This window comes from Sitophilus oryzae, unplaced genomic scaffold (genome assembly GCF_002938485.1).
Source record: "Sitophilus oryzae breed Bouriz unplaced genomic scaffold, Soryzae_2.0 scaffold_863_pilon_pilon, whole genome shotgun sequence".
Taxonomy (NCBI): domain Eukaryota; kingdom Metazoa; phylum Arthropoda; class Insecta; order Coleoptera; family Curculionidae; genus Sitophilus; species Sitophilus oryzae.
Genome location: NW_022147487.1, coordinates 629,680 through 643,564, shown reverse-complemented (window position 1 = coordinate 643,564; position 13,885 = coordinate 629,680). Strand labels below are relative to the sequence as shown.

General features: G+C 31.0%; 1 protein-coding gene across 1 annotated transcript in view; it reads right to left on the bottom strand.

The window, feature by feature from the left end:
* The window catches only part of LOC115890332 (ATP-binding cassette sub-family G member 1-like), a 77,281-nt gene extending 69,605 nt beyond the window's left edge, over positions 1-7,676 (bottom strand). Inside the window, exon 1 of the mRNA XM_030910523.1 lies at positions 7,195-7,676. Within this exon, the coding sequence (XP_030766383.1) occupies positions 7,195-7,483 (289 nt within the window). The 5' untranslated portion in view covers positions 7,484-7,676. The remainder of the gene's footprint in view (positions 1-7,194) is intronic.
* Positions 7,677-13,885: the final 6,209 nt, after the last annotated feature.

The window sequence follows — 13,885 nt, the reverse complement described above, 5'->3', positions numbered from 1 at the left end:
CTTCTCACCGTGCGTGCAGACACCGATATTCCCCTTTCACCCATTTCTCGAGAAATGTCTGTGGATGTTTTTCTTGGATCTCCCATTGATATTCTCTTCATTACTTTCATTGTCCTGTTGCACACCTTTCTTGGTCTTCCTGACTTAAAAGCTGTTGAAACGTTCCCTGTTTTATTAAATTTACGAATTATTTTCGAAACGGTGCCTTTTAAAATGTTTAAATTTTTACTTATTTGAATTTGTTTATAACCGCTCTTGTATAATTCAACTATTTTATTTTTTAAATCTTTTATATTTATCTATTTATCGTTTATATTTATCTGAAGCAAATCGTACCGTTTATCAGCTTAAACTAAATAATTTTAATGTATTTATTTATGGTTTCCATACTTTTGGCCACAAGAAATCTATTGTTCTCCTACAAAAACTGCTAAACAGATTTTTTTCGCTGTGTAATTTTTGGAATACTTTTATTTGCTGATAAGCTGTTCATTTATATTCCTGAGAGTTTAAGCATGGCAATATTTTCTGTGATATTTTAAAAAGTAAAAAATTTCCATACTTTTGGCCACCACTGTATCTTACCATTTTTGAAGTAGGTGTGGTATTTTTCCAAAAGATTTTTACATAATAGACAGTTTCCAAATTTTCTTGTAGGTACTATTATCCTTTTTATTCACTAACACTGCTGAACTTGATGCTTTATGGTTTCATCTCATTTGCCCGTACTTATGACACTTTTTAAAACTTTTGTGGTACTTTTAGTACGTTCGAATGTCAAAAGGATACGTATTTTACAAATAAAACACTGAATTTCACTGGTAACTTTTTTGTTCCGTCGTAGTACTCAGAATTACATAAGAATAACCCGACTATCTCAATCGCCTATTCTCAACTAACTCTATATTAGAGCGTAGTATTTCTCCCAACCTATCATTCTCGTTACATAACATCTAGTGTCTCTCTGAATTTTAGCTAAATCCTCTCACAATATATTATATAGTATACCGAGTAGTGTACTAGTGCTAGAATAGCTACTATTTTATATCCAAGGTTGGTATACTATTCTATTTACACCTTTTTACCTACCTACACTTTATTTTCAAATACTAACTATTAGTAAAACATAAATAACTTTTGTCATTTTGAATTTCTAGTTTGTTCCTTCGAATTTGTGTAAAGAAAGTCAATATTTTGTTTGAAGGACTGGAAGTTATGATACTGAAGACTATTTTAACATTGGTATTACAACAGAACTTAAAAATGCTGCAGAATAATATAAATAGAAGCAAAAGGAAATGGGAAAATAAAACTAATGAGGGAAACCAGGATATATTTATGGAAAACGGATATAAGAAACGCAACAGGGAAATAAAGGTAAGTAATATGACATTTTAAATTTTGTAAAAAGTCAGTAATATCAACAGAACAACACATAACATAAGTGAAAATTAAAAATAAACAAAAAATCATATAGAGAAGGTTTTTTGGTTTTGCCTCAGTAATTGTGATCGGGTAGTAATTGTTAACTAGAAATGTTACTTCATGGTTGTAGTGAATTATCACAGAACGTCAAGGGTTTATAATAGATGTATCTGCTAAAAATTAAAGTGTTCTTGAATAATTGTATTGAGATATTTTAAATAGTTTTTTTCTTTGTGTATTTTTTGGAAGATATACAGGCTGTCCAAGGCTAAAATGCGCTTTAAACTAAATATTAAGTAACTTAAAAACGATTGATTTTAGGTATAGGAACATGTATAATCAAAAAGTAATGAATTGAAAAACATTTTCACTAGTGAAATAAAAAAAGCGGATTTCCATTTGAAAAAAATGATTTATGATCATTTTTTAATAGTTCAATTCCATGACAGTTACAATCCTACCGCCATTATTATATGACATTCAACCATGATACAAAGAATACAAGGTATGATATTGCGCAGGTTGGTCACTACGTCACAGGTGATGAACGGCACCATTGGTCGGCAAGCTCTGCGCGCCAATTTCAAATTGTCAAACAGATTGTGTCATCTGTGAAATTTGATTGTGTCAAAATGTGAAAATAATTTTTCAAATGTCAAGCTCGATGATTTGACATAACTTTGGGGGTTATGTCCTAATTCTTTCCTATTTTAGGTCTTTTTTTATTAGTGGCAATTGAACAATACGGATATTTTGTTGTATGGCATATGACGTCACAGGTGGTATGCGCAAACTTAACGAAATTGGAGCAGCTATCGATCATACCTTGTTTTCTTTGTACCATGACATTCAACAATTTAATATTTCAAATAGATAGCCACATGTCCTTCTTTTTATGTTACAGTGGCTGTTTTAATCACTAAATTTGACGTTTAGGTTGAGTTGGTACATTTTTTTGACAGGGAGTTTTTTCCTCCAAAAATTTTAAATATTTTTTTTTTCAAAAACGGTTAATGTTAGGTATAGAGTGTCTGATATCAAAATTCATAAAATTTTACAGAGAATTTAAGTATGTAATAAAAAATTTGGGAACCCATTTAAAATAATGATACGAGGCATGTTTTTTAAGTAAGTACTGTTTTGCGATTCCGCCGCCGCAGCGCTACGGTCGGCGTTCCGCGCATGCGCGCTGGTTACCTACATCTCTTGTCTATGCACAGACGCCAGTACAGTCTGATTCTTCATTGTATACGTTGTTTATTGAGTGTTTAAGATGGCTCCGACAATCGTGAGCCCCGCCGATTGTGAAGTACGGGCTGTCATACGATTTCTTAGTGCTAAAGGCGTAAAACCGATCGATATTCATCGTGAGATCTGTGAAGTTTACGGACAAAACATTATGAGTGATGGAATGGTAAGGAAATGGGTGAGAGCATTTAAAGATGGCCGCACAAATGTGCATGATGAAGAACGGAGTGGGCGTCCTTCGGTCGTTAATGAAGATATGGTGCAGAAAGTGGACGAAAAGGTGAAAGAAAACAAACGCTTCACAATTTCATCATTGTGCGACTACTTTCCTCAATGTTCTCGTAGTGTTTTGTATCGCATTGTGACCGAGAACTTGAATTACCGGAAATTGTGTTCACGTTGGGTTCCGAAAATGTTGACGGATTTGCACAAAACCCAACGTTTAGGCAGTGCATTGACTTTCCTTGAGCAGTACCACAATGAAGGTGAAGATTTTTTAGGCAAAATTGTTACTGGTGACGAAACATGGGTGGCCTACGTCACACCAGAATCGAAACAACAGTCCATGGAATGGCGACATTCATCATCACCCAAAACAGTGAAGTTTAAGCAAACAATTTCTGCCCGCAAAACCATGTTTTTTGGGACAGAAAAGGAGTATTGCTAGTGGAGTTTCTGCCTCGTAATGAGACAATCAATGCAGCATCTTATTGTGAGACATTGAACAATCTGCGCCGTGCAATCCAAAACAAAAGACGTGGCAGGTTGAGTAAGGGTATTGTTTTGCTGCATGACAATGCCCGTCCACATGTGGCTAATCGGACCAAAGATCATCAAATCTTTTAAATGGGAAACTCTAGATCATCCTCCATACAGCCCTGATCTGGCGCCCAGTGACTACCATTTATTCTTGCACTTGAAGAAACACCTGGACGGTTAGCGTCTTCAAGACGATAACGAAGTCAAAACAGTTGTGATACAGTGGTTAACCAGCCAGGCGGCAGAATTTTATGAGGAGGGTATTGAAAAACTGGTGCCACGTTATGACAAGTGCCTCAATATTCACGGAAATTATGTAGAAAAGTAGATTAAGGTACAGGCTTTCATGTAAAAATAAAATTATTGCGATATCTTTGCACGTTTTTTTTAATTCCAAAACGGTACTTACTTAAAAAACATGCCTCGTAGATTTCATTCTGAAACAGTGATGTGCAAAAAATCTCCGATCTAGATCTTGTACTTGTCTAAAAATAACTCTTCCAATGCACGATCAGCCTGGGACACCCTGTATACCGCCAATAAAAATTTTTGCACTTATTTAAGACTGGCCCTGTATTTTGATAAAATTCAAGGAAGAACGAACACTTTTATCGTCTCACGCTTATGCAGAAAGATCACATATCGCAATCGCATGTAAATATTATTGACATTTCTAAATAATAATGTTAATCTCCTTTTTATTCTTTGTTAAATTCCATTAAACCTTTAGCCTTAGTTTTGTTTTGAGTCGAACAAATTTATTAACTGTTCATACGGATTAGTAATTAATTTTAATTTTATTTATTTATTCATAAATTTTGTTGCAATATAAGCTTATATTATGCCAAAAATGTAGATTAACAGAAAAAAAATGTGATTTAAATTAAATTTAAATTAGTTCATCTATATTTTTTATTGGCAATCACTTGGTATGAAATTTCTTGAAAAAGATATGGATGTTTCACGAAAAAAAATGCCATCTTGATTGCTATTTTATTGAAAAATCGCTTTTTATTCAAAATCTGAGCCAGATTGGTATAGGAAACCCTAATATAGTTTGAAAGAGCATTTAAATCTGCTTCGACTTATTTTAAAATATACATAGTTTTGCATTTGAAATAACAAAGTTTTTATGTAAAATAAATATTTAAAATAGACCAGCAATTTTTGATAATTTTTTTTTTAATAAAGTTTATTTCTCTGGCTTAATAGTCAGCACAAGAATTAATTCTGAAAAGTAATGTACAGGGCGTTGACAGACTTTTTATTATGGCATGTATATTTAAATATCTCTAAATAACTGAAAAACCAAAGCTTTTAAACATATTAAACCGTTATAATAAATGCCTTATTTTATGTCCAAGAATCCAAAAATGAAATAAAATACCGGGTGGTCCATAAGAAAAAAAATAACTTTGGTATGGATCTTAGTTCTGACATACCCTGTATATTTGAAAATAAATACATCTTTCGAGATGAATGAGGTGCGCCAGCCTGTATAAAAAGATCTAAAAGTAATACCTTGTAAGTAATTATACAGGGTTGTTCACCACATACGACACGGAGTATTGTAGCTAAACGATGAGATTTTTACAAATTGTAAGTTTTGGGTTCGATGAAGGACTATTAGAGGTACAATTTAAAAATAATTTTACAAGATACAGAGTGTCCCAAATAAGTAAAAAATATCAAAGTTGTATTTTTTAAATGGAACACCCTGTATATTATTACATTTTTAGTTTCTACGATTAAAATAAAGGTAAATTTGATTAAGATTTATTATACTTAAACCTTACCGTTTCTGAAATATTTTCAATTTTGTGAAATTGCAGTAAAAATTTTAAGGCTTCATTTCTCCAAGGGTATCAAAGTTTTTAATACTATATATTTACTGAAGTTTATTTACTGATCAGTTATTGTGTTGCAATAATAAAAATAATACTACCTTATACAGAGTGTCTAAAAATTTATTTTAAATAATTATTAGCTTCAAACGGCAATAACTTCTTTAATTTAAATGGAACACCCTGTATATTTTACGAGAATCAGATGCACAATTTAATTGTCTATCAAATTATATTATACCATTTTTTACCTATCTCTTTAAGTTTCCGTAGAAAATGCATTTTCTTGTAATTTAGAACTTATTTATCAATATACCCATGGACTATTGACATTTTAGATTATTTTTAAAGATGTCCCAAATTTTTAAAGAGTACAGATACTAATATTGTCGATATAATTCGTTTATTTCATTAAAAAATAAAAAAAAACTGTTTAAATATTTGTTAAAGAGGATCAGTTAATATGATTCCAGTATTCAAACAACATTAACTGACTGTTTGCTTTGATTAATAATAATTGCTCCAAATACTAAAAAACTGAATTTTGTATGGGCATTAGACAGTGTGATAAAAAGTAACACCTTAAAAATGATATTTCATTTTTTAATAAATGCTTATTTATAACTACAGAGACTTTAATTTGATAACTTATTATTATATTGATTTCTGACTCAAATCCACATTTATTTATAATAATTTAATAACGAACACAATTAAGTATGTAATTAATTAGTATATGGGCGCAAATAATGGTGTTATATTTAATTAATGGTATACTCTTTTATAAAGATTTAAATAGTTTTCTTTTTGCATACAAATGGGCTAGTAATATTATCGTTTTGCTAAAAACGATAATATTACTAGTCTGTACATTTTGTACATTTGTTGCTTTAAAAACAATCTAAAATGTCAATATTCCATTGATATATTGATAAATGAGGTCTAAATTATAAGAAAATGCATTTTATACGAAAACTTGAAGGGATAGGTAAAAAATGGTATAATACAATTTGATAGACAATTTAATTGTGCATCTGATTCTCCTAAAATATACAGGGCATTCCATTTAAATTAAAGAAGTTATTGCCGTTTAAGCTAATAATTATTTAAAATAATTTTTTAGACACTCTGTATAAGATAGTATTATTTTTATTATTGCAACACAATAACTGATCAATAAATAAACTTCATTAAATATTTAGTACTAAAAACATTGATACCCTTGGAGAAATGAAGCTTTAAAATTTTTACTGCAATTTCACAAAATTGAAAATATTTCAAAAACGGTGAGGTTTAAGTATAATAAACCTTAATCAAATTTACCTTTATTTTAATCGTAGAAACTAAAAATGTAATAATATACAGGGTGTTCCATTTAAAAAAATACAACTTTGATATTTTTTATTTATTTGGGACACTCTGTATCTTGTAGAAATATTTTTAAATTGTAGCTCTAATAGTCCTTCAACGAACCCCAAACTTACAATTTGTAAAAATCTCATCGTTTAGCTACAATATTCCGTGTCGTATGTGGTGAACAACCCTTATATCGAGAGTTACGCTCGTTGAATTTGACACTTTATGACAGTTTGATAATATATTTTAGTACTTTTGTGCTTAGGCGTAAAAGTGCTTTACTTTTATGCTTATAGGCGTTGAAATGACTTTTTTATATTGTCAATCACGTCGCAAAAATTAATAGTTTGTAACGTTTGAAAAAAAAGTACTTTTTTTGCCTCTCTTGTCAAACATACAACCGCGTCACAAATAGTACCACTTTTAATCATAATAAAACAATATACTATTATTATTCTAAATTTTCTATTAATTTAAGTATTCCATTGGATGAGGATTCCAGTATAATAACTCTTATATCACAATTTACCTAAATTTTTCAAAAAAAAAAAATTAAACTTACCAAATTTATACTTCTTCATTGACCAAACCTTGGTCTGGTACTTCACGTTCTTGAACTCCAAATCCACAGATATCCTTTTCGGTACCGAATACTGAAAATTCATCGTCTTTCCAGTGATCGAAACGTTGTTATTAAGGGCTTCATCAGGGTCCTTAGAAGGCACTACCACATAATCGTTTTTCGTGTCGCAAACTAATTTATCATGATTTGAAGACACTGATACCAAAGAATCGTTACTTTTACAACACTTCAAAGACGAATTTAGTGGTTTTGGCTTGAATTCCGACATTTTTAGATGAAAAAAGTCTTGTTTATGTTTTTAAATGTTTTTTTAAGTGTTTTTAATACATATTTCACTCGTTGAGATGATTTGGCGTATATATATTATATCGCGGCGTATAGGGCAGGGAAAGTTTGTGTGCTTGCTTGGGTTTACGCTATTTTCGTACGACTGAATCACCGGCTCTCATTGACTAAATTATTTATAAAGTACTGGGCTTAAGAGTACCACGACGCTTGGTTTAATCTCAACGTTAAGCGCGGTCCAGACGGAACGACTTATCGTACGACTTGCTACAGATAAAACGTACCGTGTGTGGGGTTTTCTTAGGAACCGAGATTTTCCTTTTTTTCGGTACTTTCGGTACTGACTAATTTTTGTTCAGTGGTGGTTGCAGTTCATCAATTAGAAAGCAAGGGATGGGTTTTCAAAGTAAAATGGATAAAAAACTGAGATTTTTAATGAAAATAATGTCAAATTACTAAGTAATCAGTCATGAAAAAATTAACACGAACACAAGTAAAGAAAAAAGTATAGGTAACTTAAATTTCACATCAAACAAACAACGTAAACCAACTTAACTGAATTTCAGACAAAAGCCCTAAAATATTGAATTAAAAATGCAAATATCTATTAAAACATAACATAATAAATATTATAGGAACCTCAAAACGAAAAAGAAACAAGAACAATAAGAAATAGCATCATTACTTAATTGGAAGAGTTTGATTTCGATCGCTAGAATGTATCAAAAGACTTTCTCACGTAACAAAAAAATAATTTTTTAATTAATATTAACGAGGCCCGGTTCTGGTGATGGCAAAAAAAGGTCTGAACCCTAATTGGTAGTATAAAATAAAGATTTAAAGTTAAAACCGTTAAAAAACTAACTTTCCAATAAAAAAAATATTAATTTTGAATAAAATTCGGAAGACTAAGTTAGAGCTTCTGGACCTTCTGAGATTTCGGGAGACGATAATGCAATTTTATCGTCGTGTATAAAACAATATTTTTTTTTCCATAGCCAGTTACTTTTTAAAAAATATTCAGAAATTATTATTTCAAGGAATTTATTACGAGTAGAAAAAATATTGTGCTGGATTGGCGTTGGTTTCTATATAATTTGACAAATAAATAAAGCTGTCTCTTTAGTTTTCAGTTTTGAGTCAGTATTTTTTAATTCTCTTTCGTGTCGATTGCTGATTGAATTGGAGTCAGAAATGGCTCAAAACGAAATAAGTAAATTACCAACAGACATTCAGGCTGAGGCAACAAACGCCATATCCAAACTACTTCCATTTCAATCCCGAATAACTTATAAAAAGGAATACAAAAATGTTCAAAAATGGAAGCAATTAAAAAACGTGCGAGAAGAAATAAAGTTTTTAACCTATCCTCGGTGTTAAAGTATCATTTAATCTACCATTGCGGTTAAAGTACTATTTTATCTACTATTTTTGATAGATATAAGGCAATTTTAACAGTTGCCATGGAAAAAAACAATAAATACTCCTATAGTCTATAAAATGAATAACTTTGAATTTTGACCGTTATTTTTTACCAACATGGCAAATATAAAAGCCCTCTATCCAAAAAGTTACTAATATTGTTTAAAATGAGTGCCTGTACGAATCAGATAGTTAACTCTTTTTACTTTCGTGAAATAGAAAAGGAAAATAATAAAACAGGTGACAGTTCTTCCTCTTCTTGCAAAAATCAACGCAAAATGTCATAATTGACAAAAGTAAAATGTCATCAGCGTTTGAAATTTCTAAATATCAGATGAATGCTGTCTCTAATAGAACAGCCTCGGAGCGAGATTTATGACGTCACGCTAGTTAGATACCACGGATTAATAAATATGTTGTAGAATACACGGAAAACATAATTCTTCCTCGTATTTTTGGTTTGTATTTTAAAAATGATATAGTTTACATGAAATATACATAATATACAGTTAATAAATACAATATATATACCTATTTATACTAATAAATACTTTGGCAAATAAACTATGAACCATACAAATGCATCAAATGTTTTATAATATACAAATAATGAATAGGTAGATAAGATAATGGGTAAAATGTAAAATATATTTTAAATTATGGGGTTTGAAAATCGATCTAATTCAACAAAAAAACATTCAATACTAATAGGGATGTATTATTATTTGCATTCACAAAATTTATATGTATATTTTGCAAGCATCAATGTTCGAAAAATTATATTTGCAAATAATACAATATCATAGAAAAAAAGGCGTCAGTAAAATTATTCTAAAATTTTTGATTTTCTTCGGATTTAGGTTCGGGAAAAACGCTGATTAAGTTTTCATTTGGTTTTTCATTATTTTTTTTTTGGTTTAAAAAGGTTATAGCTAACGTTTATAGCCTTCATCAGTGTTGTGTCATATGAAAAAAATAGTGTCGAATATAATCCAAAAAAATTACATATACGAGGAATAATTATGTTTTCCATGTATTCTACAACATAATTAATTCGTAGTATCTAACTGGCGTGACGTCATAAATCTCGCTCCGAGGCTGTTCTATTAGAGACGGCATTGCATCAGCATGGCTGCAAGTTGCTAACCTAATAAAATTAACACTAGAAAAGCCCGAGGGAACTGTCAAATTCAAAGTTATTCGTTTCACAGACTATACTACATATTTTAATAATTTTTACAGTGTAAAACTGCTACGGTGCGAAACCTTTATATTGTCTTCTTTTTGGATACAAATCCTTCAGTCCTTTAATCACATGACAAGATACAAAAGATTGAACGACAAATCGTTGTAATAATGTTATAGTACACAGTATTTATTTATCAAAATAAATAGAAAATTTGTAGTGGTACTCTTAAGTACCACCAATTTAACAATAAATCGTTTCAGATAGGAACTGAATTAATAGGATGTTTGCACATGAACTACAAACAGCTGCAAACTAAATGAATTTTTATTACCTACATACATCCGATTTTACTATACATTTTATTTTAATATCTTCAGTTTCTTTGCTAAAATATCGATATAAATAATAAATATAATTTAAAGAAAATAATAAAGAAGTTATTGAATATATAAAAAATCACGAATTATTTTAGTAATTAAATTAGAACACGTAAAAATAATTACAGTAATAAAAAATGGGTAAAAAAACTTTTAAATTAAACGGTTTTATCTTATGTGCACTGAAAACTAGAAAATAATAATAACAATTAGGTATTTTGAACTTCTAGTTTAGAAATATTTTAGTACTAGGCAGAATAGCTTTTAGGCATATTAGACTAAAATAAAAACGTGGGGCCCCTCTGAAATCCTACCTATGGCAAAGCATATCTTTATACTTTGGTAGATCATGAGCTCGGCGTTCGCTGGTGAAGCCGCCACGGCTGGTTATTGATTGTCAAAATCTCCAGTTACGATTATAGTAAGTCGATGCAATCCACACTTAGTATAGAAGAAAGTATTACAGCAATAGTTAATGGGCCCCACGTTTTTATTTTAGTCTAATATGCCTAAAAGCTATATTCTGCCTAGTACTAAATTATTTCTGAACTAGAAGTTCAAAATACCTAATTGTTATTATTATTTTCTAGTTTTCAGTGCACATAAGATAAAACCGTTTAACTTAAAAGTTTTTTTACCCATTTTTTATTTTCTAGTTTTCAGTGCACATAAGATAAAACCGTTTAACTTAAAAGTTTTTTTACCCATTTTTTATTTTCTAGTTTTTAGTATTTAACGGAAATGCCTACCGAATATTCTTCATTCTATTTAATTCATTTAGTGCATCATTATTACATGGTTTTTTACCTGATAATTTATTACAATCTAATTCCTCAATACATAGCCCTCCCTTCCAGAGACTTTACTCGACTTAGAGCCACATATACTTGCCCTTCCTCAAACAATTTTGAGCCCAAATACACTACTGCATGGTCGACTGTGCTGCCCTGCATTTTATGGACGGTGGATGCCCATGACAAAATTAAGGGTAACATCCTTCTTTCAGCCGTACCATAATTGAATTTTGCTGGAAACTGTATGGCTTTCGGTATAACGTGTATGCCGTCTCTGCCAAAGTCAATCCAAACTGATGGTACATCTGTTTCGTACATTTGGGTTCGACGGAACTGAGGCCAAACAATTTCTGTAATGTGGCCTATAGCACCATTTACCAATCCTTTTGTAACGTCAATGTTGGACCGCAACATTTTCACAAATTCATCACCTATTTTTTTTATCTGTCCTTCTAACGTCACACAATCTTGGACACAACTGTTCTGGACACGACTACTCATGCCCTCACCTAATACGCCATTTTGTAACGACGTCCATCTTGGATTTTAAATTTTGTCATAATCACAGTATTCTACTAGTGTATCCCTTTCATTTGATGCCCATATTGAGGGGGTTGTGGAAAAATATGAAATCCGCCATTTTGTACCGGCGGCCATCTTAGATTTACAATGTTATTGATATTACTATATTGTATTGTCTTCGGAACTAAAGGTGTGTACCAAATTTCAGATCAATCTGACAACAGGAAGGTACTTAAATTTCAATTTCTAATTTTGACCCAAATAAACAAACAAATAAATAAATACCGTACGGGTCGAGCTAAATAAAACCGTTTAATAGAATATCGTCAAAAATAAATTACCCTAAGAAAAAAATATATTTTTTTCTGACGTATCTGACATACAAAAAGTTTGTTAGAAAATTTATATACTACCGTATGATCGAAAAAAAAATCGGCGTCCAGTTGGCTTTTAAATTAACAGCGATGGCATTCTCCATATAATTTTACATAGATTTCCGCACTTATTTAAGATCTCGTTTAAGATTCACCCTGTAAAACATTGTCAAGTAGATCCAAATAAATGGGGTAATTATCAGTTGTTAAAAACATATAAAAAATAATGAATAAACTGGTATTCATTCTACTGATTTATTAAACTTGTTAAGATTGATTAAAGTTGCATTGAACTTGTGCACTATACCAAACTAATACGTAATGCCTTACTTAAAAAAGAAATATTTCATATGTGTAGATATGTGACATTATCAAGGTCTTTCTGTTGCAAATTTTCAACACAAAAAATTAATTAATATTAATTTAAGTTTTATGGTTAATAAGGTTTTATTAGGCTGAATTGAGATAACGTATTTGTTTAAAAAACTAGTAATAATAATAATATATTTAGGTATGTAAATATAATTATTGCATTTATTTAATGGACTTATTAAACGCAAATAATTATTTGTATAAAATTATTTTTTTTTAGAAAAAAAGTCTACTTTAATCCTAGCATTATTTCAACCATTGTTAAAATTATATATTATCAAGGATTAATTTATTTTTTACAGTTTTTTAAAGTTAAAAACTTAGACTAAATATTTTATCTAGATAATACGTTTTCAAAAAAGTGTAATGATAATAATTGTTGATAAAAATGAACTGAATTATTATGTAGGTATATGAATTGTGAAGTGTTCTATACAGGATGTGCCAAGTAGGTAATAGCGACCAATACCAACTTTCCTCTTTTAAATATAACACCTTATACAATATCCCTACAACAGAAGAATAATTAAGTTAGGATGAAGTACATATTCCCCCTCCTGTCGCCGGTTGGCGATCCAAATGGCAATTGTGGCTCTGGAAACTGCAGCCCGGGAAATTTCCACAGACAAGCGTTCAAAACATCTCCTTAAATCTTTTAGCCATGAGTTCTGGCGTTTTACTACCTGATCTTTTCCCTACAACTTTGTCCTCTATTATGAGGGGCAGTATTTCGTATCTATCACCTCTCATCACATGACCCAGGTATTGCATTTTTCTTTTCTTGATAGTGTTCAGTATCTTTTTATCTATCGTTGATGATCCAACTAGAGACGTGAGAAATATAAAATAAGAGACGCCCCTCGATGCGCAGTGGACAGCCCACAAATTTGCTTTAATCAGATTTTTCGTAGCTCTTTAATCAGATTTTTCGTATCTCTCTTCCGCCGAATTCTCTCTCTATCGTGTGCGCGACCGGTGCTATCCCTAAGTCTCTTCCTATATTTGTCAAACTGTACCCATGAGATTCGCAGTATCCCTCTGTACACATACATTTCGAAGGCTTCTATTCTCTTTTCGGTCTGTGAATCCATTGTCCAGCTCTCACATCCATAGAATAACACAGAGAAGACGTAGCATCGGGTAATTGGAGTTCTGTTAGACTCGTCTTGTAAAAAATGATTTCATACTCACGAACATTTTTCTCGCTTGCTCAATTCTTGAAAATATTTCTCTTTTCGGGTCGCACTGGCTATTGATGTTAGCTCCTATCTACTTTATTGAGGTCACTTGTTCGATTGTTTGTCCCTTGACACGCAGGTGTGCATTTATTGGAGC